This window comes from Gopherus flavomarginatus, chromosome 9, assembly GCF_025201925.1.
Source record: "Gopherus flavomarginatus isolate rGopFla2 chromosome 9, rGopFla2.mat.asm, whole genome shotgun sequence".
Classification (NCBI taxonomy): Eukaryota; Metazoa; Chordata; order Testudines; family Testudinidae; genus Gopherus; species Gopherus flavomarginatus.
Genome location: NC_066625.1, coordinates 48,140,721 through 48,161,697, shown reverse-complemented (window position 1 = coordinate 48,161,697; position 20,977 = coordinate 48,140,721). Strand labels below are relative to the sequence as shown.

Genomic DNA, 20,977 nt, shown 5'->3' with positions numbered 1-20,977 from the left:
TCCGGAGACAAGTGACAGCAGAAATCTGAGACATGACTGGGCACTCCTGGGCTAGATAGGGTGGCGGGAGGAGATGGAATACAGTTGCAGTTTCCCTGAAGCTGTGACACCCTGAACCATTCCTACTAAATACCCTAGAGTACTACTCCCATGGAAGTCAATGGGAGGTTTTGCCTAAGTAAGGATGGCAGGACGGGGCTCAGTGAAACTATTTCACAATTAGCAACGTAGCACCAGTTTTAACCCAAGCATAATCAGTTTGAAAATAAGAAAAGAGACTTCAGTGTTTGAACCATCTGTTTTAACCTGTGTCTATGACTGGGCTATACCTGCCATTTTTACTAACAGGCAGAGCTTCTTCTACCTCTCATTTTAAACAGAGATCTCACTCAATTTGCTTTCTGACACTGAAACAATGTGCAGCTTCCATTCCATTTCACTAAGAGTAGCAAGCAATTCACAGGATCAGAGTTCACTATGGTGGGTGGTCTCAGAACATGGGCAGGCATAAAATGATGCAGAGAGGTGGCACTCAGAGCCATTTTACAACAGTAGGTAACGAGCATACCATTGCTGATTCAGAACAGGGTTGACAATACCTGCCTGATGAACTGACATAGGCAGTGGGTATCACTGTACATGTTGCAAATGGTTTTTCATCTTAGCAAAACAATGAGTAAAAAGATAAGCAAGGAAAGATCCACTAGTGGATAAGCACAGATCCACTAGTGCCCCAGGGATCCTTCACAGATCAGTAAGTCTATTAAAAAACAATCATGGGCCTTGTGTTTCTCATCCCCTCATTGGCCCAGGCTTGCAAACGCTACCAGGTTTAGTGTGCACTACTAGGAGCAGTTCTATTGATTCCACAGTAGAAAGAACTATGGCTGATAGTATCCGGGGGATTGGGCCCATATTCAGGAATGAAAACAACTGTGCTCCTTACCAGTTCCTGATATTCGTACATTTCACGTGACATTTGTGGCTCAGTTCACTCTAAACAGCAGCATGCCACGCCCACTTTGCAAGCAGCTCCTGACCACAGAGAGAGCAGATACCCCCAATATCCTTCACAAACAAAAATCTATCATTGTTTGCCTATTATTTTATCTTAAACAAATTGTACTGGATCAATGCTTCCTCCAAGTTAGAAATTATGAATCTATTTATCTAACCACTGAAAAAGCTTTCAAAGTTTCACATAAATCTTGATTTAGGAAACGTACATTGAATCTGCACTGATGTGCAATCAACCATGAATGCAAATAGACTCTGGTAACTAATACATAGGTATGCTTCTCAGCGTAACAGCAATTTCTAATAGAAAGTGTATTGGTTAAGTCACTTTTTAAGTGCTTCTAGAATTAGCCCATTCATTAGTCACCATACTTAGGACACTGGAGTTGATTTTTATAAAGGTCATTCAGTTTCTTTTCCTCTTGCAATGGACTAGAAGCTGGGATCAATGGAGCATTAATCCGTATTAACTCATCTTACTATTGGAGGGGTCATAGATTTGCCACTGAATTAACCATATTAGGTGTAAAACAGATTCTTTAATGACAATCTATGATGAAAGCATCTGTTGTGCCACTGCAACAGGAACTGCCCGCATGCCCTTATAAATCAGAAGGACCTCCAGTGAAGCAAGTAGAATTACACCAATGTAAGTCAGGGCAGAATCAGGCCCAGTAATAGTGACTTGACATACCAAGGCATCCAGCCCACAGGTTCACATCCCCAGCAGTTTAATGCAACAGCAATGATTTTCCAGATCTCTGTCTTGCAGGTGCAAGAGCTACTCTCAACGGTCAAACTGGTTACCCTAGAGAGGCAGGAAACACGATCTAGGACCTGATTGTCCATTGCCCTGGACCTTGTGTAGTCATTACAAAATATCAGAGGGAGTCATTGTAGTCTGTATCCATAAAAACAACGAGGAGTCCGGTGGCATCTTAAAGACTAACAGATTTGTATGGGCATAAGCTTTCGTGGGTTTTGCCACCAGATTCCTTGTTGTCATTACAAAATTTTCCCCTAGCACTTTGGAGACTATGCAGTTACAGGGCAACAGAGAATCAGGCCCATTATACTGTCCTAACAGCACAGAATCTGCACCTGCCTTTGATTAGGAGCAGTCAGTGTTGCACTGAGTAATTTGCAATGGAGGAAATAAAGTCCTTTGGCTAAAGGATATCCAGCCCTTGGAAGTGCTTTGATAATACCTACTATTTTTTGCAATCTGCTGCATTTCAGAGGCCAAAAATATTGTCATCCATAAAAGGGAGAACTAAGTTGCCCCCAGGAAGAATGCTTCAGCACCAAAAATCAGGGAAAATTCCATTTGTCCCCTTCAGCTCAAACACTGGTCACAGGCAGTATTCTCAGGGAAGTCTACACATTTCCTTTCAGTGGCAGTCACCTTCACAGGGATAGTCTCAAGGGACCTAGAAGCAGGGAAAGGGGGGAAAACAGTGTGGGGAAGACAGGCAATGGCCATAAAATATTGTTTCATCTCCCCCTCTCTTCATCCCCTGCCCTAACATCCATTGTGTAACCAATGCTGCTGTCCCATCTGTGGCGGGCCCAGTACAGCCTGTGGGGAGAAAGCATATATTGTGTGCCAGGTTTCTAGCATAGGGCTACAACAGAACACAAAACAGCAACAGCTCATCTTAACTGGAATTTAAAACCAAGAGTGCCTTGCACCTGAGGACAATATCCAGCCAGCTCTGTCATCTCTGCACAAACACAAGGCTACATCAGGCAAGGATTTAATTATTAATACTAACAAATCACATATATGCATGTTACAGGCTTGGTCCTATCATTTGGTCTGGGTGTGTCTAACTTGCCTGCATGTTTTATTCCTGTATGTGATGCTGTGAATGGCCATGCATTGCAGCACCTCAGAAATAAAAACTTACCTCATAACGTGTTGCTCTATTTTAAGCAGCAAGTGTTGGCTAATTTAGCAAGTCTAGCCAAATAGGAACATCTCACCTTGGAATGAGAGGCACACTGGCTACTATTACAAACATCTCTGTATTGGAGTTTGACAGTCTGGTTCTATGCTGAAAAATTAGCCCTAAAGAAAGAAGAGGAGAATGAATCCAGAGTATGAGCGAAACATGCAAGCTCTGGCTATTTTTGGATGGAGTCCGCTCAGAGAACCAAACAAACCGTTTAAGATACCGTATGCAAGAGAACAGTTCACTAGAATAACCTAAGAGGCCACAGAGGTTTGGTTCAGTTTTACATCCAGGCAGAGGCAGATAAGACAAAGATTTGAAGACAAGGCCACACAATTATTGTTTTTCAAGCCAACCCCCCACATTCCATGGTGTCTGTGAGACATCACAAATGGGAGGCAATTTTAAACCCTTTTCAATCCAGCCATAAAGGAGATTATGCATACAAGGACTAAATATGATGATGTGACTATTGGAAACCCTTATGTGCTGGGTCAGCAGTGCATTTGGGACACTTCAATGCATGGATTTAATTGACAGTGCAGTTCTTCCAGATTTAACAAAACCCTATTATTGTGTGTTAATTCAAGAAATATCAATTAATCTGATCACTGGCAGGTGTAGACCCTTGAAATGTGTGAACTGATTTTTAAATCTCTAAAATATAGTTTCAGGGGCTTTGTATTGGTAAGAAATCAACACTCCCCCTCCCCTACAACCATCTCCCTGACACCATCCTAGGAGATAATGCTGGGCTGGTTGATTTGCAGTGTGTATTTTGTGATATGTATTTGTATGGGGAGCTTCTACTGTATTTTAATGTAGTGTATAAACCTGCTGTAATTAAAGCCAAAGCAATAAACTTTGGACATTGCTTGCACTAAGTACTCCCTTACTGACTGCAGTACTTTACATATTGCACTGAGGAACACTTGCCTGTACAGTAGCCATCAGTTCACCCAGAAATATCCAAATACTGTGACAGAGAGCATTCAAGAAATTGGCTCTACTGCTTACAAGTTAATTCTCTCATTAACCCACAATGAAAGATTCCCACTTCAGTGAAAGTGAGAACAGTTCTGTAGCAAAACCAGGTTAACTAACCCCATTCAAATTACTTCCACAAACAGCATCTATACATGCAACAAAAAAAAGTCTTTACCATTTTTGAAGGACTAGGATTCTGCTTAATGAATTGTGCTATCCCTTGCACATACAAATGCCTGGCGAGTGGTGATGCAGTAAGTAGCCCTATGGAGCAACAGCAACATCCTCACTCCACAGGCTGGGCTGTGGGGGGGGTGTGGAGGGGGAGAGAATAACGATCTAGGGATCAACAGCAAACAGCAGAGCTAGAACCTGAACAAAGTAGACCCTAGGGGTAGAAGTGGAGAGGCAGGAGCAGTTTAGCAAGCTGCAGGCACCAAACTAACCACAACTGTGCATCAGGTGGGGGGCAGGTTCCCAGTTACCCCGGACTGTGGAGTGGCCCTTAACGCAGGTGGGAGCTGATGATACATTTGAAAATATAGTCAAAAATGATGATACATTTGAAAATATAGTCAAAAATAAGATGGGGGCAGTAAAGTTTTGCTTAAACAAATAAACCCTGCGGAGAGCGAGAGCGGGTCTGCATTGGGGCTGCTCAGCAACAGCTGCGTCCTTTAGCTCCAGCGACGGGGAAACTAATCGGGAAGGTTCCCTCCGGGCAGGGGGCTGTGGGCTGGGAGGGGCGCAGCAGGCGGGGGGTCTAGGCTGGTGGGACGCAACGCGCAGGCTGGGTGGTGAAGGGCTCTGGGCTGGACACGTCTGGCGGGGTTGGGGGGGCTCTAGGCTGGGGCTGGCGAGATCTCAGTACCTGAAGTCGCTGTAGGGGTGGATGATCCAGAACCCGGCGGACTTGACCCGCTCCTGCTCCCGCTCCACCGCCTTCTGGCTGCCGAACATCCTCAGCGAGAACTTGTTGACCCCCGGCTGCAGCATGGCCCCGAACTGGCGCTGCATGAAGCCGGCCTGGCCCAGCCGCAGCTCCTCGTCCGGGGTGATCTGGTCGCCCCCCGCCCCGCCTTCCACTTTGATGGAGGCGGAGGCGGGCAGGGCATGTGGCTCCAGCGGGGGGGACGGGGCGGGGGCCAGCAGGGGCCTGGGCTCCCCGCCGCCCGGGGGTCTTCGCTCCTCGCCAGGGGAGGCCACCTCCCCCTCACCCCCAATGAGCCGCGTGCCCTCGGCCGCGTCGTGCAGGTGCCGGCTGGCCAGCGAGGACAGGCTGCCGCGGAAGCGCCGGCAGTCCCCGTTGGTGCTGCTCTTGGCGCCCAGCTCCAGGCCGGCATCTCCCCGGGTGCCCCCAGCCGCGGGCAACGGCTTGAGGCGGATGCTCCGCCTGCGGGTGTCCTTGTCGACGTCTCCCTCCTCGTCCATGATCGACGCCTTGGACCCACCGGGCTGGGGCAGGCTGTAGAGCCGCTTGCGCATGGCGGGGGGCAGCTTGTCCATGGCGGCTGCTCCGCCCCGGGGACCCGGCCTCCCGCACCCCAGCTCACCGGGCAGGGGGGGCCGGCGGCAGGCGTGTCATCTCCTCGCCGGAGCGTGCCGGCCACTGGCTCTGCATCAGGCTCGGCTCCGCGGCCGCGCCAGGGGACAGCAGCCCCCCCTCGTCCTGGTTCGGCTCCTGGCCGCCTGCTCCCCGGGGGGTGGGGTCACTGCAATCCGGGGCCGCCCCGAGCCCCGCCGCCGGGCAAGTCTAGGGCAGAGCCGCACTCAGGGCTTACCCCGCGGCCGCAGCAGCCGTGGCCATGCCGCCTGCGAACGGGCTGGGGCTGCGGCTCCGGCACAGCGCACATCACCCCGGGGCGCCTCCGCTCCTCGCCCCCCAGCCACTAAGACACAATTAACCGCAACTTGCAGCATCCCCAGCTTGCTGACATCACTGCCCTCCTCATCTCTCCTGCAGCTGCCAGGGCTGGGAATATTCATGAGGCTATCTGATTCAATTGGGTTGCCATAGGAGCGCTACTGCAAACAGCTCTGCCTACCTGAGCCATCACCCTGGCTTCTTAAAAGGGCAACGTCAGGCTGGGCAGGTGGTGTATAGCTAGATGGACACTGCAATATTTCTGAGCGCAGCCTGCAATGTCCATTCGGACTGGGCACTGCAGCTCTGCTCCTGGTCCGAGATCCCGGGGTTCTCTTCGCTCATTGAGTAGGTTTATTGTACAGTTTAGTTTCAGAGGAAACTTCTTGGGGGTAATGAATTACAAATGTTAAAAAGACCAAGACAGGTTCATTTCCGTTCGTTCTTGGAGTTGTGGCTGTGTCATTGCAGTTTTGCTCCCGAAAACACTGTGACTTTGGTGAAAGGGGAAAAATGCAAAGCTAAAGCGAGACCAGTTCACCTTGAAAAGCTGGCGTGCTGGACACGTGCTTGCATGCAAAGCAGAGGGTCTGAGGGATGCGCGGCGTTTCGGTCGCAGGTTGCGCTGGAAGGAAGCTATCTTACTCTCTACACGCCGGCAAGCCATGGATGGGTTTCTGGCTTCCCTGTTTCTTGCGTTCCCCTGAGTCCTGTAAACGTTACTGTCTGTCTCCCCTGGCGGGGTTGGATCTGTAGCGGTCATTCCAAAGCTATATTTCAAAGACACCCCCGCCCCCCCACGCAAACCAGGCAGGCTGGGTTTGATGTCGGGAGGGGCTGGAAAGCCTGGGCTCTCCCTGAGACGTGGGGAAACCGCTTGGCAGGGAGCAGCTGACTCAGCAGTTCACCCCAGACTCACCGCGTCTCCCAGGAGACTGGTGCTGGCCTGGAGAGCCTCTGTCCCGGCACAGCCCTGCACTGAACCTCCCTTAAGGGATGCTGAAGCGGTGGGGTCAGGACACAGCCAGGCGTATTCCTAGGGAGGGGGATTTGGTCATGCGCGCTAATGGATGGAGGCTATTCGGGGTGGCTATTTTCCATAGCAGCTTTTCTAAACTCGTAGATTTGCGAACTGCCCCCGGTGCCCTGTCTTTGCAGCCCAACGAGTTACCGCAAGGATGAATTTGGCCTACTGGATGGAGCATGGTAGTCTGTATTGTACGTGGGGGTCTAAGTCCTCCGCTCTCTATTTCCTTTCCCTTTGTGTAAAATAAACCTAAATCGGGAAAAGGCCACGCCCGTGCACGCTGTGCGGGACTAGTTGGCAGCCTGTACACTGGCGAAGGAGGGAATCCCCCGCCTCCCCTGAGAAGAGCGGTACAGATTTCCCAGCAGGCTGCTGTCAGTCATTGGCGGCGCAGTCCGCTCTCCAGCGGTCTATGGCAGCGGGATGTGTCAGTCACTGGAGTTCTGACTTCGAGGAAATGCAGCCAGCAGCGGAGTCTCGGCCCGCCCTTGCAGCCAGTGACAGGACCTACACCGACTGACTCCTGTGAAACACTCTAACACCCAGCTGGCGGGATTGTGAACTTTCCTTCAGAAGGGCGGAAGGGGTGTCAATTTTGAAATGTTCCAGTAGATTAGAAAACTCAAACCTCTGTCAGGATTACAGACCTGTCCCCCTCCTCAGTGAGGGATGTGTTTGTCTACACTACGAAATTAGGTCCATTTTATAGAAGTCTATTTTTAAATATGGATTTTATACAGTCAATTGTGTATGTCCACACTAAGCGCATTAAATCAGCGGAGTGTATCCTCACTACCGTGGTTAGCATCAACTCACGGAGCGGTGCACTGTGGGTAGCTATCCCACAGTCTCTGCTGCCCACTGGAATTCTGAGTTAAGCTCCCAATGCCTGATGGGGCAAAAACATTGTCGCGGGTGGTTTTGGGCACATGTTGTCGCCCCTCCCTCCATGAAAGCAACGGCAGACAATCGTTTAATGCCTTTTTTCCTAGGTTACCCATGCAGATGCCATACCACAGCAAACATGGAGCTCACTCAGCTCACCATTACAGTGCTCGCAACAGCAGCGGTGAACACCTCACGCATTATATTACAGTATGTGCAGAACCAGGCTAAGAGACACCAGCATGACGAGGATTTTGATGAGGACATGGACACAGACGTTCCTGAAAGCACGGGCTGTAATTGGCACATCATGGTGGCACTGGGGCTGGCTGATACAGTGGAATGCCAATTCTAGCCCAGGCAAACAAGCACAGACTGGTGGGACTGCATAGTGTTGCAGGTATGGGATGATTCCCAGTGGCTGTGAAACTTTCGCATACTTAAGTCCACTTTCCTGGAACTCTGTGAGTTGCTTTCCCCCACCCTAAAGCACAGGAACCAAGATGAGAGGTGCCCTGACAGTTAAGCAAGAGGAGATAGCCCGGGTGGGGTGGGGGAGGAGGGACGGACAAGGCCACATTGTTTATTATAGTCACAGTAACAAACTGTCTGAATGACAGCCTTCTGTTGCTTGAGCCATCCTCTGCAGTGGAGTGTCTGGGTGCTTGGAGCCTCCTCCCCATGTTCTTGGGCATCTGGGTGAGGCGGATATGGAACTTGGGGGAGGAGGTTAGACGGTTATACAGTGGATGCAGTGGAGATCTGTGCTCTTCCTGCAGCTCCTACAGATGCTTCATCATGTCCGTTTGCTCCCTCATTAGCCTCAGTATGGCCTCTGCTCTTTGCGCTCACTTAATTTTTTCCTGGCCTCTGCCACTGAATGCCTCATAAGAACATAAGAATGGCCGTACCAGGTCAGACCAAAGGTCCATCTAGCCCAGTATCCTGTCTACCGACAGTGGCCAATACCAGGTGACCCAGAGGGAGTGAACCTAACAGGCAGTGATCAAGTGATCTCTCTCCTGCCATCCATCTCCATCCTCTGACAGACAGAGGCTAGGGACACCATTCCTTACTCATCCTGGCTAATAGCCATTTACAGACTTAGCCACCATGAATTTATCCAGTTCTCTTTTAAACCCTGTTATAGTCCTAGCCTTCACAACCTCCTCAGGTAAGGAGTTTCACAAGTTGACTGTGCTGCATGAAGAAGAACTTCCTTTTATTTGTTTTAAACCTGCTGCCTATTAATTTCATTTGGTGACCCCTAGTTCTTGTATTATGGGAATAAGTAAATAACTTTTCCTTATCCACTTTCTCCACATCACTCATGATTTTATATACCTCTATCGTATCCCCCCTTAGTCTACTCTTTTCCAAGATGAAGAGTCCTAGCCTCTTTCATCTTTCCTCATATGGTACCCTCTCCAAACCCCTAATCATTTTAGTTGCCCTTTTCTGAACCTTTTCTAATGCCAGTATATCTTTTTTGAGATGAGGAGACAACATCTGTATGCAGTATTCGAGATGTGGGCATACCATGGATTTATACAAAGGCAATAATATATTATCAGTCTTATTCTCTATCCGCTTTTTAATGATTCCTAACATCCTGTTTGCTTTTTTGACTGCCTCTGCACACTACGTGGACATCTTCAGAGAACTATCCACAATGACTCCAAGATCTTTTTCCTGATTCGTTGTAGCTAAATTAGCCCCCACAATATTGTATGTATAGTTGGGGGTATTTTTCCAGTGTGCATTACTTTACATCTATCCATATTAAATTTCATTTGCCATGTTGTTGCCCAGTCACTTAGTTTTGTGAGATCTTTTTGAAGTTCTTCACAGTCTGCTTTGGTCTTAACTATCTTGAGCAGTTTAGTATCATTGCAAACTTTACCACCTCACTGTTTACCCCTTTCTCCAGATCATTTATGAATAAATTGAATAGGATTGGTCCTAGGACTGACCCTGGGGAACACCACTAGTTACTCCTCTCCATTCTGAGAATTTACCATTAATTTCTTATCCTTTATTTCCTGTCTTTTAACCAGTTCTCAGTCTATGAAAGGACCTTCTCTTTTATCCCATGACAGCTTAATTTATGGAAGAGCCTTTTTTGAGGGACCTTGTCAAAGGCACTCTGGAAATCTAAGTACACTATGTCCTCTGGATCCTCCTTGTCCACATGTTTGTTGACCCCTTCAAAGAACTCTAATAGACTAGTAAGACACGATTTCCCTTTACAGAAACCATGTTGACTATTGCTCAACAGTTTGTTTTTCTATATGTCTGACAATTTTATTCTTAACTATTGTTTCGACTAATTTGCCCGGTACTGACAGACTTACTGGTCTGTAATTGCCGGAATCACCTCTAGAGCCCTTTTTAAATATTAACGTTACATTAGCTAACTTCCAGTCATTGGGTACAGAAGCCAATTTAAAGGACAGCTTACAAACCTTAGTTAATAGTTCTGCAACTTCACATTTGAGTTCTTTCAGAACTCTTGGGTGAATGCCATCTGGTCCCAGTGATTTGTTAATGTTAAGTTTATCAATTAATTCCAAAACCTCCTCTAGGGACACTTCAATCTGTGACAGTTCCTCAGATTTGTCACCTACAAAAGCTGGCTCAGGTTTGGCTATCTCCCTAACATCCTCAGCCGTGAAGACTGAAGCAAAGAATTCGTTTAGTTTTTCCGCAATGACTTTGTCTTTAAGCGCTCCTTTTGTATCTCGATCATCAAGGGGCCCCACTGGTTGTTTAGCAGGCTTTCTGCTTCTGATTTACTTAAAAAACATTTTGTTATTACCTTTGGAGTTTTTGGCTAGCCATTCTTCAAATTCCTCTTTGGCTTTTCTTATTACACTCTTGCACTTAATTTGGCAGTGTTTATGCTCCTTTCTGTTTGCCTCACTAGGATTTGACTTCCACTTTTTAAAGGAAGTCTTTTTATCTCTCACTGCTTCTTTTACATGGTTGTTCAGCCACAGTGGCTCTTTTTTAGTTCTTTTACTGTGTTTCTTAATTTGGGGTATACATTGAAGTTGGGCCTCTATTATGGTGTCTTTAAAAACTGCCCATGCAGCTTTCAGGGATTTCACTTTAGTTACTGTACCTTTTAACTTCTGTTTAACTAACCCCCTCATTTTTGTATAGTTCCCCCTTTTGAAATTAAATGCACAGTGTTGGGCTGTTGAGATGTTCTTCCCAGCGGTGTTGAATGCTATTGTATTATGGTCACTATTTCCAAGTGGTCCTGTTATAGTTACCTCTTGGACCAGCTCCTGCACTCCACTCAGGATTAAATCTAGAGTTGCCTCTCTCCTTGTGGGTTCCCGTACCAGCTGTTCCATGAAGCAATCATTTAAAGTATGGAGAAATTTTATCTCTGCATTTCATCCTGAAGGGAAATGTTCCCAGTCAATATGGGGATAATTGAAATCCCCCACTATTATTGAGTTCTTAATTTTGATAGCCTCTCTAATTTCCCTTAGCATTTCATCATCACTATTACTGTCCTGGTCAGGTGGTCGATAATAGATCCCTAATGTTATATTTTTATTAGAGCATGAAATTTCTATCCATAGAGATTCTGTGGAACATGTGGATTCCCTTAAGATTTTTACTTCATTTGAATCTACATTTTCTTTCGCATATAGTGCCACTCCTCCCCCTGCATAACCTGTTCTGTCCTTCCGATATATTTTGTACCCTGGAATGATTGTGTCCCATTGATTACTCTCAGTCCACCAGGTTTCTGTGATGCCTATTATATAAATATCCTCCTTTATCACAAGGCACTCTAGTTCACCCATCTTATTATTTAGACTTCTAGCATTTGTGTACAAGCACTTTAAAAACTTGTCCCTGTTTATTTGTCTGCCCTTTTCTGATGTGTCAGATTCTTTTTTATGTGACTGTTTATCATCTGATCTGGCCCTTACATTATCCTCTTCTGTCCGCTGCTCCTGACTATAACCTGGAGATTCTCTATCATTAGACTCTCCGCTAAGAGAAGTCTGTGCCTGATCCAAATGCTCCTCTGCAGCAGTCGACTTTCTCCCATCTCCTAGTTTAAAAACTGCTCTACAACCTTTTTAGTGTTTAGTGCCAGCAGTCTGGTTCCACTTTGGTTTAGGTGGAGCCTATCTCTTCTGTATAGGCTCCCCCCATCCCAAAAGTTTCCCCAGTTCCTAATGAATATAAACCCCTCCTTCCTACACCATCGTCTCATCCATGCATTGAGACTCTGAAGCTCTGCCTGCCTACCTGGCACTGCGCATGGAACTGGGACCATTTCTGAGAATGTCGCCAGAGAGGTCCTGGATTTCAGTCTCTTCCCTAGCAGCATAAATTTGGCCTCCAGGACATCTCTCCTACCCTTCCCTATGTCATTGGTACCTACATGTCCCATGACCACCAGCTCCTCCCCAGCACTACACATAAGTCTGTCTAGATGCCTCGAGAGATCCGCAACCTTCGCACCAGGCAGGCAAGTCACCATACGGCTCTCCCAGTCATCACAAACCCAGCTATCTACGTTTCTAATGATTGATTCTCCCATTACTAGAACTGGCATTCCCTCTCACAGAGAGGTAACCTCAGTGCGAGAGGCAACCCCAGCACCATCTGGAAGGAGGGTCCCAATTATGGGAAGGTTTCCCTCTACTCTCATTGACTGTTCTGCTTCCCTGGGCCTTTCATCCTCCTCAACAGCGCAGGGGCTGTCTGACTGGAGGTGGGACAATTCTACAGTGTCCTGGAAAGCCTCATCAACATACCTCTCTGCCTCTCTTAATTCCTCCAGTTCTGCCACCCTGGCCTCCAAAGTCCGTACATGGTCTCTAAGGGCCAAGAGCTCCTTGCACTGAATGCACACATATGCCACCCTCCCACAGGGCAGGTAATCATACACGCTACACTCAGTGCAATAAACTGGATAGCCCCCACTCTGCAGCTGGGCTTCTGCCTGCATTGTCTCCTAGTTAATGAAAGGGTTGTTTATAGCAAGAGGTTTTGAATGTAGTTTGGTTTACAGGTTTTAAGGGGAATAAAGGGACACAGATAGAACTGGCATGTGACCCCGCTCCCTTCCTACTCCTCTTCCAAACTCCCTTGCGAAACTCCCTGTTAGCAGCTCCTGGTTGCAAAGCTCCTTGGTGGCTTGTGCGCTGCTTTATAAAGCCCTGGCCTGTGTGAATGCCCCGCCCACTGATTAAGGTTCAGCCAATTACCAGAGGTTTCTAGCTTTCAGACCTTCCTTTGAAGCTCACAGCCTCCAACTGCCAGCCACGGCACAGGGTCCTTCACACAACCAAACAGATTGACAAACACAAGCTCAGCACACAGCAAGTAACCCCCAAACACAAAGAAACACACGCTACAGAGAGTCACTTACCCCAAGGATGCTATATTTGCAGCCATGCATTAAGCTGTGCCTTATTGGTGCAGGAGGACTGCATGAGCTCAGCAAACATGTCATCACGAGTGCATTTTTTTTCGCCTTCTAATCTATGATACCCTCATGGACGGAGATCATAGAGGGAGAGTAGAAACCTTTGCACCTGTGGGGAGATAAAAAGAGAGACTAATATTTAAGATACATTTCTGAGAACAAAAGGGAGACTCTTTCACAGTGCATCAAGCAATTCACAGCGGAGAGCACATGTGATTTAGGTACAAGGTCGCATTTTGCCTTTCATATTGAGCACCTGCCGGTATGGTGACACATCACACACCACACACACACGACTGGGCAACAGAATTCGGTTTCCAGGCAGCCATGGTAAGCCAAAGGGTACGCGGGGTTGGCTTCTAATGCTTTCATAACATGTAAGAATGTTTTCAAACTGCAGCACCCTCCTTTCCCAGAGCACGCAATGGGTTGGGTTTCACGTCTAAAAGGAGGGGCTGTGGTTTTCTAGTGGATGTGCAGCACGCACCTACCCCCACCCCATCGTGTGGCTTTTCTCCGGGATGATCCCTTTTAGCCAAGCACAAACAGCCCAGCATGAACGGGGTCCTTTTACTGTTCCCTTACAAAAATTCCCCTATTTCAACCAGGTGACCATGAACTATATCACTCTACTGAGACTAACACAGAAAGATATAGACCGAATGTTGCTTGAATGCGACCAAAACCCAGGACCATTCACTGCCATGCTATGTGCTGCAATAATTCCAGAATACTTGCTCCTGGCTTGGTGTGGTAAAGTGTCCTACCATGGAGGACAAAATAAGACAGCCCTCCCCAGAAACCTTCTGCAAAGGCTTTCAGAGTACTTCCAGGAGAACTTCATGGAGATGTCTCTGGAGGATTCCCGCTCCATCTCCAGACATGTGAACAGACCTTTCCAGTAATTGTACTGGGAGTGAATGCATCCCAGTTCTTCAGGGAAAATCAGACATTAAACACTATTGCTTTTAAACCTTGTACTGTAGTTACAAATGTGCACTCATCAGAGGTGTCTTCTCTGGCTTCAGGGTCGGGGATCCCGCCTTGGGAGGGCATTGGCTCCAGAGTGATGAAAAGTTCCTGGCTGCCAGGGAGAATGGATTCACTGCTTGTCTGCTGCACATTCACTTCCTCCTCCTCTTCGTCATCTGCAAAGTCCTATTCCCTGTTGCATGAGACTTCCCCCTTGCTGGTGTCCATGGACAATGGTGGGATAGTGGTAGGGTCCCCACTAGAATGCCATGCAGCTGGTCATAGAAGCAGCATGTATGGGGCTCTGACCTGGAGTTACCGTTTGCCTCCTTTGTCTTTTGATAGGCTTGCCTGAGCTCCTTAACTTTCGCACGGCACTGCTGTGTGTCCCTGTTGTAGCCTCTGTACAACATGCCCTGTGAAATTTTGGCAAACATATTTGTATTTCTTCTTTTTGATTGGAGTTCGGTCTGCACAGATGCTTCTCCCCATACAGCAATCACATCCAGTGTCTACCTTTTGGTCCATGCTGGAGCTCATTTGCGATTCTAGGGGGACTGCATGATCACCTGTGCTGCTGAGCTCGCTATGCTGACCAAACAGGAAATGAAATTCAAAAGTTCCCAGGGCATTTCCTGTGTACCTGGCTAGTTCATTGGAGTTCAAAGTGCTGTCCAGAGTGGTCACATTGCAGCACTCTGGGCTAGCTCCCAGAGGCCAATACCATCGATTTGCATCTGCACTACCCCAAATTCAACCCAGCAAGGTCAATTTTAGCAATACTCCTCTCGCCAGGGAGGAGTACAGAAATAGATTTTAAGAGCCCTTTAGGCTGAATGGGGTTGGTTGTGTGGATGCAGTCATTTTTAAATCAACCTAATGCGGCTAAATTCAACCTAAACCCATAGTTTAGACCAGGCCTTAGGTGCAATCAACCGCATCTCAAACAGGAGAGGTTTTGATTAATGAAATGCATAATATGTAATACTGAGGCAGCTCCTTAAGACTCACAGTCCCTAACCCTCCCAGAAAGAGAGATCAGTTTGGATCAATTCAAGGATAGAGCTGCTTGTCTTGTTTTGTCTCTGTTCAAGCTTCCCCTTGGAAAATGTTTGCACAAATTCTTCTTCCTGGATGCGCTTCTTCTCAACTCCACCTCATTTGAATAAGAATGGCCATAAGAATGGCCATACTGGGTGAGACCAAAGGTCCATCCAGCCCAGTATCCTGTCTGCCAACAGTGGCCAATGCCAGGTGCCCCAGAGGGAGTGAACCTAACAGGTAGTGATCAAGTGATCTCTGTCCTGCCATCCATCTCCACCCTCTGACTAACAGAGGTTAGGGACACCATTCCATATCCATCCTGGCTAATAGCCATTAATGGAGTTAACATCCATGAATTTATCCAGTTCTCTTTTAAACCCTGTTATAGTCCTAGCCTTCACAACCTCCTCAGGTAAGGAGTTCCACAGGTTGACTATGTGTGGTATGAAGAAGAACTTCCTATGATTTGTTTTAAACCTGCAATCATTTAATTTCATTTGGTGGCCCCTAGTTCTTATATTATGGGAACAAGTAAATAACTTTTCCTTATTCACTTTCTCCACACCACTCATGAATTTATATACCTCTATCGTATCCCCCCTTAGTCTCCTCTTTTCCAACCTGAGAAGTCCTAGCCTTTTTAAACTCTCCTCATATGGGACGTGTTCCAAACCCCTAATCATTTTAGTTGCCCTTCTCTGAACCTTTTCTAATTCCAGCTTATCATTTTTTGAGATGAGTAGACCACATCTGTGTGCAGTATTCAAGATGCGGCTTTACCATGGATTTATATAAGGGAAATAAAATATTCTCCGTCTTATTCTCTATCCCTTTTAAAATGATTCCTAACATCCTGTTTGCTTTTTTGACTGCTGCTGCACACTGCATGGACGTCTTCAGAGAACTATCCATGATGACTCCAAGATCTCTTTCCTGCTTAGTTGTAGCTAAATAAGCCCCCATCATATTGTATGTATAGTTGGAGGTATTTTTTCCTATGTGCATTACTTTACATCTATCCACATTAAATTTCATTTGCCATTTTATTGTCCAATCACTTAGTTTTGTGAGATCTTTTTGAAGTTCTTCACAGTCTGCTTTGGTCTTAACTATCTTGAGCAATTTAGTATCATCTGCTAACTTTGCCACCTCACTGTTTACCCCTTTCTCCAGATCATTTACAAATAAGTTGAATAGGATTGGTCCTAGGACAGATCCTTGGGGAACATCACTAGTTACCCCTCTTCATTCTGGAACTTTACCATTTATTCCTACCCTTTGTTCCCTGTCTTTTAACCAGTTCTCATTCCGTGAAAGGCTTTTCCCTCTTATCCCATGATAACTTAATTTATGGAAGATCCTTTTGTGAGGGACCTTGTCAAAGGCTTTCTGGAAATCTAAGTACACTATGTCCATTGTATCCTCCTTGTCCACGTTTGTTGACCGCTTCATAGAAGTCTAATAGATTAGTAAGACGTGATTTCCCTTTACAGAAACCATGTTGACTTTTGCCCAACAATTTATGTTCTTCTATGTGTCTGACAATTTTATACTTTACTATTGTTTCAACTAATTTGCCCAGTACTGATGTTAGACTTACCGGTCTGTAATTGCCAGGATCACCTCTAGAGCCCTTTATAAATATTGGCGTTACATTAACTATCTTCCAGTCATTGGGTACAGAAGCTGATTTAAAGGACAGGTTACAAACCATAGTTAATAGTTCTGCAATTTCATATTTGAGTTCTTTCAGAACTCTTGGGTGAATGTCATCTGGCCCCGGTGACTTTTTACTGTTAAGTTTATCAATTAATTCCACAAAAAGAACAGGAGTACTTGTGGCACGTTAGAGACTAACATATTTATTTGAGCATAAGCTTTCGCGGGCTACCGTCCGCTTCATCGGATGCATAGACCGGAACATACAGCAAGAAGATATTTTTACATACAGAGAACATGAAAAGGTGGAAGTAGCCATACCAACTGTAAGAGGCCAATCAATTGAGATGAACTATCATCAGCAGAAGAAAAGAAAACTTTTAATTAATTTTAAAAAAGCAATTAATTCCAAAATTTCCTTTAATGACACTTCAATCTGTGGCAATTCCTCAGATTTGTCACCTACAAAGGATGGCTCAGGTTTGGGAATCTCCCTAACAGCCTCAGCCATGAAGACTGAAGCAAAGAATTCATTTAGTCTCTCTGCAATCTATGAATCTTACCGTCTTTAAGTGCTCCTTTTGTATCTCAGTCGTCCAGGGACCCCACTGGTTGTTTATCCGGCTTCCTGTTTCTGATGTACTTAAAAAACATTTTGTTATTACCTTTTGAGTTTTTGGCTAGCTGTTCTTCAAACTCCTTTTTGCTGTTATTATTACATTTTTACACTCAATTTGAGAGTGTTTATGCTCCTTTCTATTTACCTCACTAGGATTTGACTTCCACTTTTTAAAAGATGCCTTTTTATCTCACTGCTTCTTTTACATGGTTGTTAAGCCACAGTGGCTCTTTTTTCATTCTTTTACTGTGTTTTTTAATTTGGGGTATACATTTAAGTTGAGCCTCTATTATGGTGTCTTTGAATAGTGTCCATGCAGCTTGCAGGGATTTCACTCTAGTCACTGTACCTTTTAATTTCTGTTTAACTAACCTCCTCATTTTTGCATAGTTCCCCTTTCTGAAATAAAATGGCACAGTGTTGGGCTGCTGAGGTGTTCTTCCCACCACAGGAATGTTAAATGTTATTATATTGTGGTCACTATTTCCAAGCAGTCCTGTTATAGTTACCTCTTGGACCAGATCCTGCGCTCCACTCAGGATTAAATGAAGAATTGCCTTTCCCCTTGTGAGAATGACACGAAATGAAATTTTATTAAACCCCCAAAGAGAGAGGGAAATGGGAGATAACATAACAGGGATCAAAGCACAGGAATAATTCTGTACAACATTCTGTAGACATGAATGTGTCCAGTTCTGGGCCCCACATTTCAGGAAAGATGTGAACAAATTAGAGAAAATCCAGAGAAGAGCAACAAAAATGATTAAAGGTTTAGAAAATGACCAATGAGAGAAGATTGAAAAACAGTGGGTTTGTTTAATCTGGAGAAGAGAAGACTAAGGGGGAGTATGATAACAGTTTTCAAGTACATAAAAGGTTGTTATAAGGAGGAGGGAGAAAAATTGTTCTCCTTAACATCTGCGGATAGGACAAGAAGTAATGGGTTTAAATTGCAGCAAAGGCAGTTTAGGTTGGACATTAGGAGAAACTTCCTAACTGTCGGGGTGGTTAAGCACGGGAATAAATTGCCTAGGGATGAAGTGGAATCTCCATCACTGGAGATTTTTAATGACAGATTAGACAAACACCTGTCATGGATGACTCTAGATAATACTTAGAACTGCCTTGAGTGCAGGGGACTTGGCTAGATGACCTCCATGAGAGGGAGAGACAGCTGACTGGTGTAGAGGTTCAGTCATTGTGCACTTGGGATCTGGGCACACTATTCACAGTGGGGAAGTATGCAGACCATCCCCAATGACTGCCCAGCCCCTTTAATCCCACTCCCCACCCACCAACCTGTATTCTCAACATGCCACACTTATTACAGAAAAATATATACGAATATTTTAAGAGAGTTTTTAAAAAATCCCTGCGCCTCTAAAGCATGAGACTGGGATTCAGCACAGTGCTTACCTTTATGCACATGCTTCCATCCCTCCTTGCTGAGCACAGTACTTCAGCTCATGCTTAAGTACCATTGACTTCAATGGGTTTGATGAATGTGCTTAACATGAAGCAAGTGTGTAAGAACTCTGCTGAATCTGGCCTCTGTTACCATGTACCAGATTTTCAAAAATGTGTAAATCAGTCTGCCAAGGGTGATAAGGTCTTTGGAAATTTTTTCTCCATGAGTCCAAAGTCCCAGGCTTAGAGGGAGTATTAAAACCTCTAAAAATGTCTTTAAATGGCTTTTCTATACCTATAAAACTTCAAAGTCATGATCATTTTATCTGAGGACATTATAAGACAGGAAATAAGTGTGAAGGCCTGAGAATCCACTCTGAGAGCACCAAGCTATTATTATGGCCATTATTGGTATTATGTATGTATTATGGTAGCATCCACCCTATGAGTAAATGGACTTCATAATAACATTTTTATGCTCAGAAAAGCTGCTACTTCTGTAGTACTGAACCTAATTTATCCTGGGCTCCAAGTAGATGTCATTACAGTGGGGAGGGGAGAGAGGAAACTTTTGTTTTGCAAATTGATTGCTTTTTTAAATGATGTCTGTTTGGAGCACCCCAGGGAGTTGGAATAAGTCCCAGGGGGATGGATTTAGTGCGCAGAGTGCAGGGGAGGTAGTAAAAGTGTCAGATTATTTATCATGTGGTTCTGCAAATGATCACAGAGATACTGCATGAACATATAAGGTGTGTGTATATATACATATATATATGCCAGAATTTAAAAATTGAAGTATAGACAGGGGTCCTAGAACAATTTGTATAACAGGGGTGCTGAGAGCCATTGAACCAAACTGTAAAAGCTTATATGATTGAAACCACTTCAACCCTTAGTTCCAGCACCTATGAATACAGCAACAGATAAATCATAGAATCATAAAATATCAGGGTTGGAAGGGACCTTAGGAGGTCATCTAGTCCAACCCCCTGCTCAAAGCAGGACCAATTCCCAACTAAATCATCCCAGCCAGGGCTTTCTCAAGCCTGACCTTAAAAACCATTAAGGAAGGAAATTCCACCACCTCCCTAGGTAGCCCATTCCAGTGCTTCATCACCCTCCTAGTGAAAAAGTTTTCCCTAATATCCAAACTAAACCTCTCCCACTGCAATTTGAGACCATTAGTCCTTGTTCTGTCATCTGCTACCACTGAGAACAGCCGAGCTCCATCCTCTTTGGAACCTCCTTTCAGATAGTTGAAAGCAGCTATCAAATCCCCCCTCATTCTTCTCTTCTGCAGACTAAATAATCCCAGTTCGCTCTGCCTCTCCTTATAAGTCATGTGCTCCAGCCCCCTAATCATTTTTGTTGTCCTCCGCTGGACTCTTTTCAATTTTTCCACATCCTTCTTGTAGTGTGGGGCCCAAAACTGGACACACTACTCCAGATGAGGCCTCACCAATGCTGAATAGAGGGGAATGATCATGTCCCTCGATCTGTTGGCAATGTTCCTACTTATACAGCCCAAAATGCCGTTCGCCTTCCTGGCAACAAGGGCACACTGTTGACTCATATCCAACTTCTCGTCCACTGTAACCCCTAGGTCCTTTTCTGCAGAACTGCTGCCTAGCCATTTGGTCCCTAGTCTGTAGCAGTGCATGGGATTCTTCCATCCTAAATGCAGGACTCTGCACTTGTCCTTGTTGAACCTCATCAGGTTTCTTTTGACCTAATCCTCCAATTTGTCTAGGTCACTCTGTATCCTATCTCTACCCTCCAGCATATCTACCACTCCTCCCAGTTTAGTGTCATCTGCAAACTTGCTAAGGGTGCAATCCACACTGTCCTCCAGATTATTAATGAAGATATTGAACAAAACCAGCCCAAGGACCGACCCTTGGGGCACTCTGCTTGATACTGGCTGCCAGCTAGACATGGAGCCATTGATCACTACCATTGAGCCCGACGATCTAGCCAGTTTTCTATCCACCTTATAGTCCATTCATCCAACCCATACTTCTTTAACTTGCTGGCAAGAATTCTGTGGGAGACCGTATCAAAAGCTTTGTTAAAGTCA

The 20,977-nt window shown here is 45.7% G+C and overlaps 2 protein-coding genes across 2 annotated transcripts in view; both read right to left on the bottom strand.

Moving 5' to 3' along the window:
• HCN4 (hyperpolarization activated cyclic nucleotide gated potassium channel 4) overlaps positions 1-5,555 on the bottom strand; it is a 172,957-nt gene extending 167,402 nt beyond the window's left edge. Inside the window, exon 1 of the mRNA XM_050968126.1 lies at positions 4,831-5,555. Within this exon, the coding sequence (XP_050824083.1) occupies positions 4,831-5,465 (635 nt within the window). The 5' untranslated portion in view covers positions 5,466-5,555. The remainder of the gene's footprint in view (positions 1-4,830) is intronic.
• LOC127058429 (myb/SANT-like DNA-binding domain-containing protein 2) overlaps positions 1-20,977 on the bottom strand; it is a 606,575-nt gene that overhangs the window by 263,186 nt on the left and 322,412 nt on the right. The gene's annotated exons all lie outside the window — the stretch shown is intronic.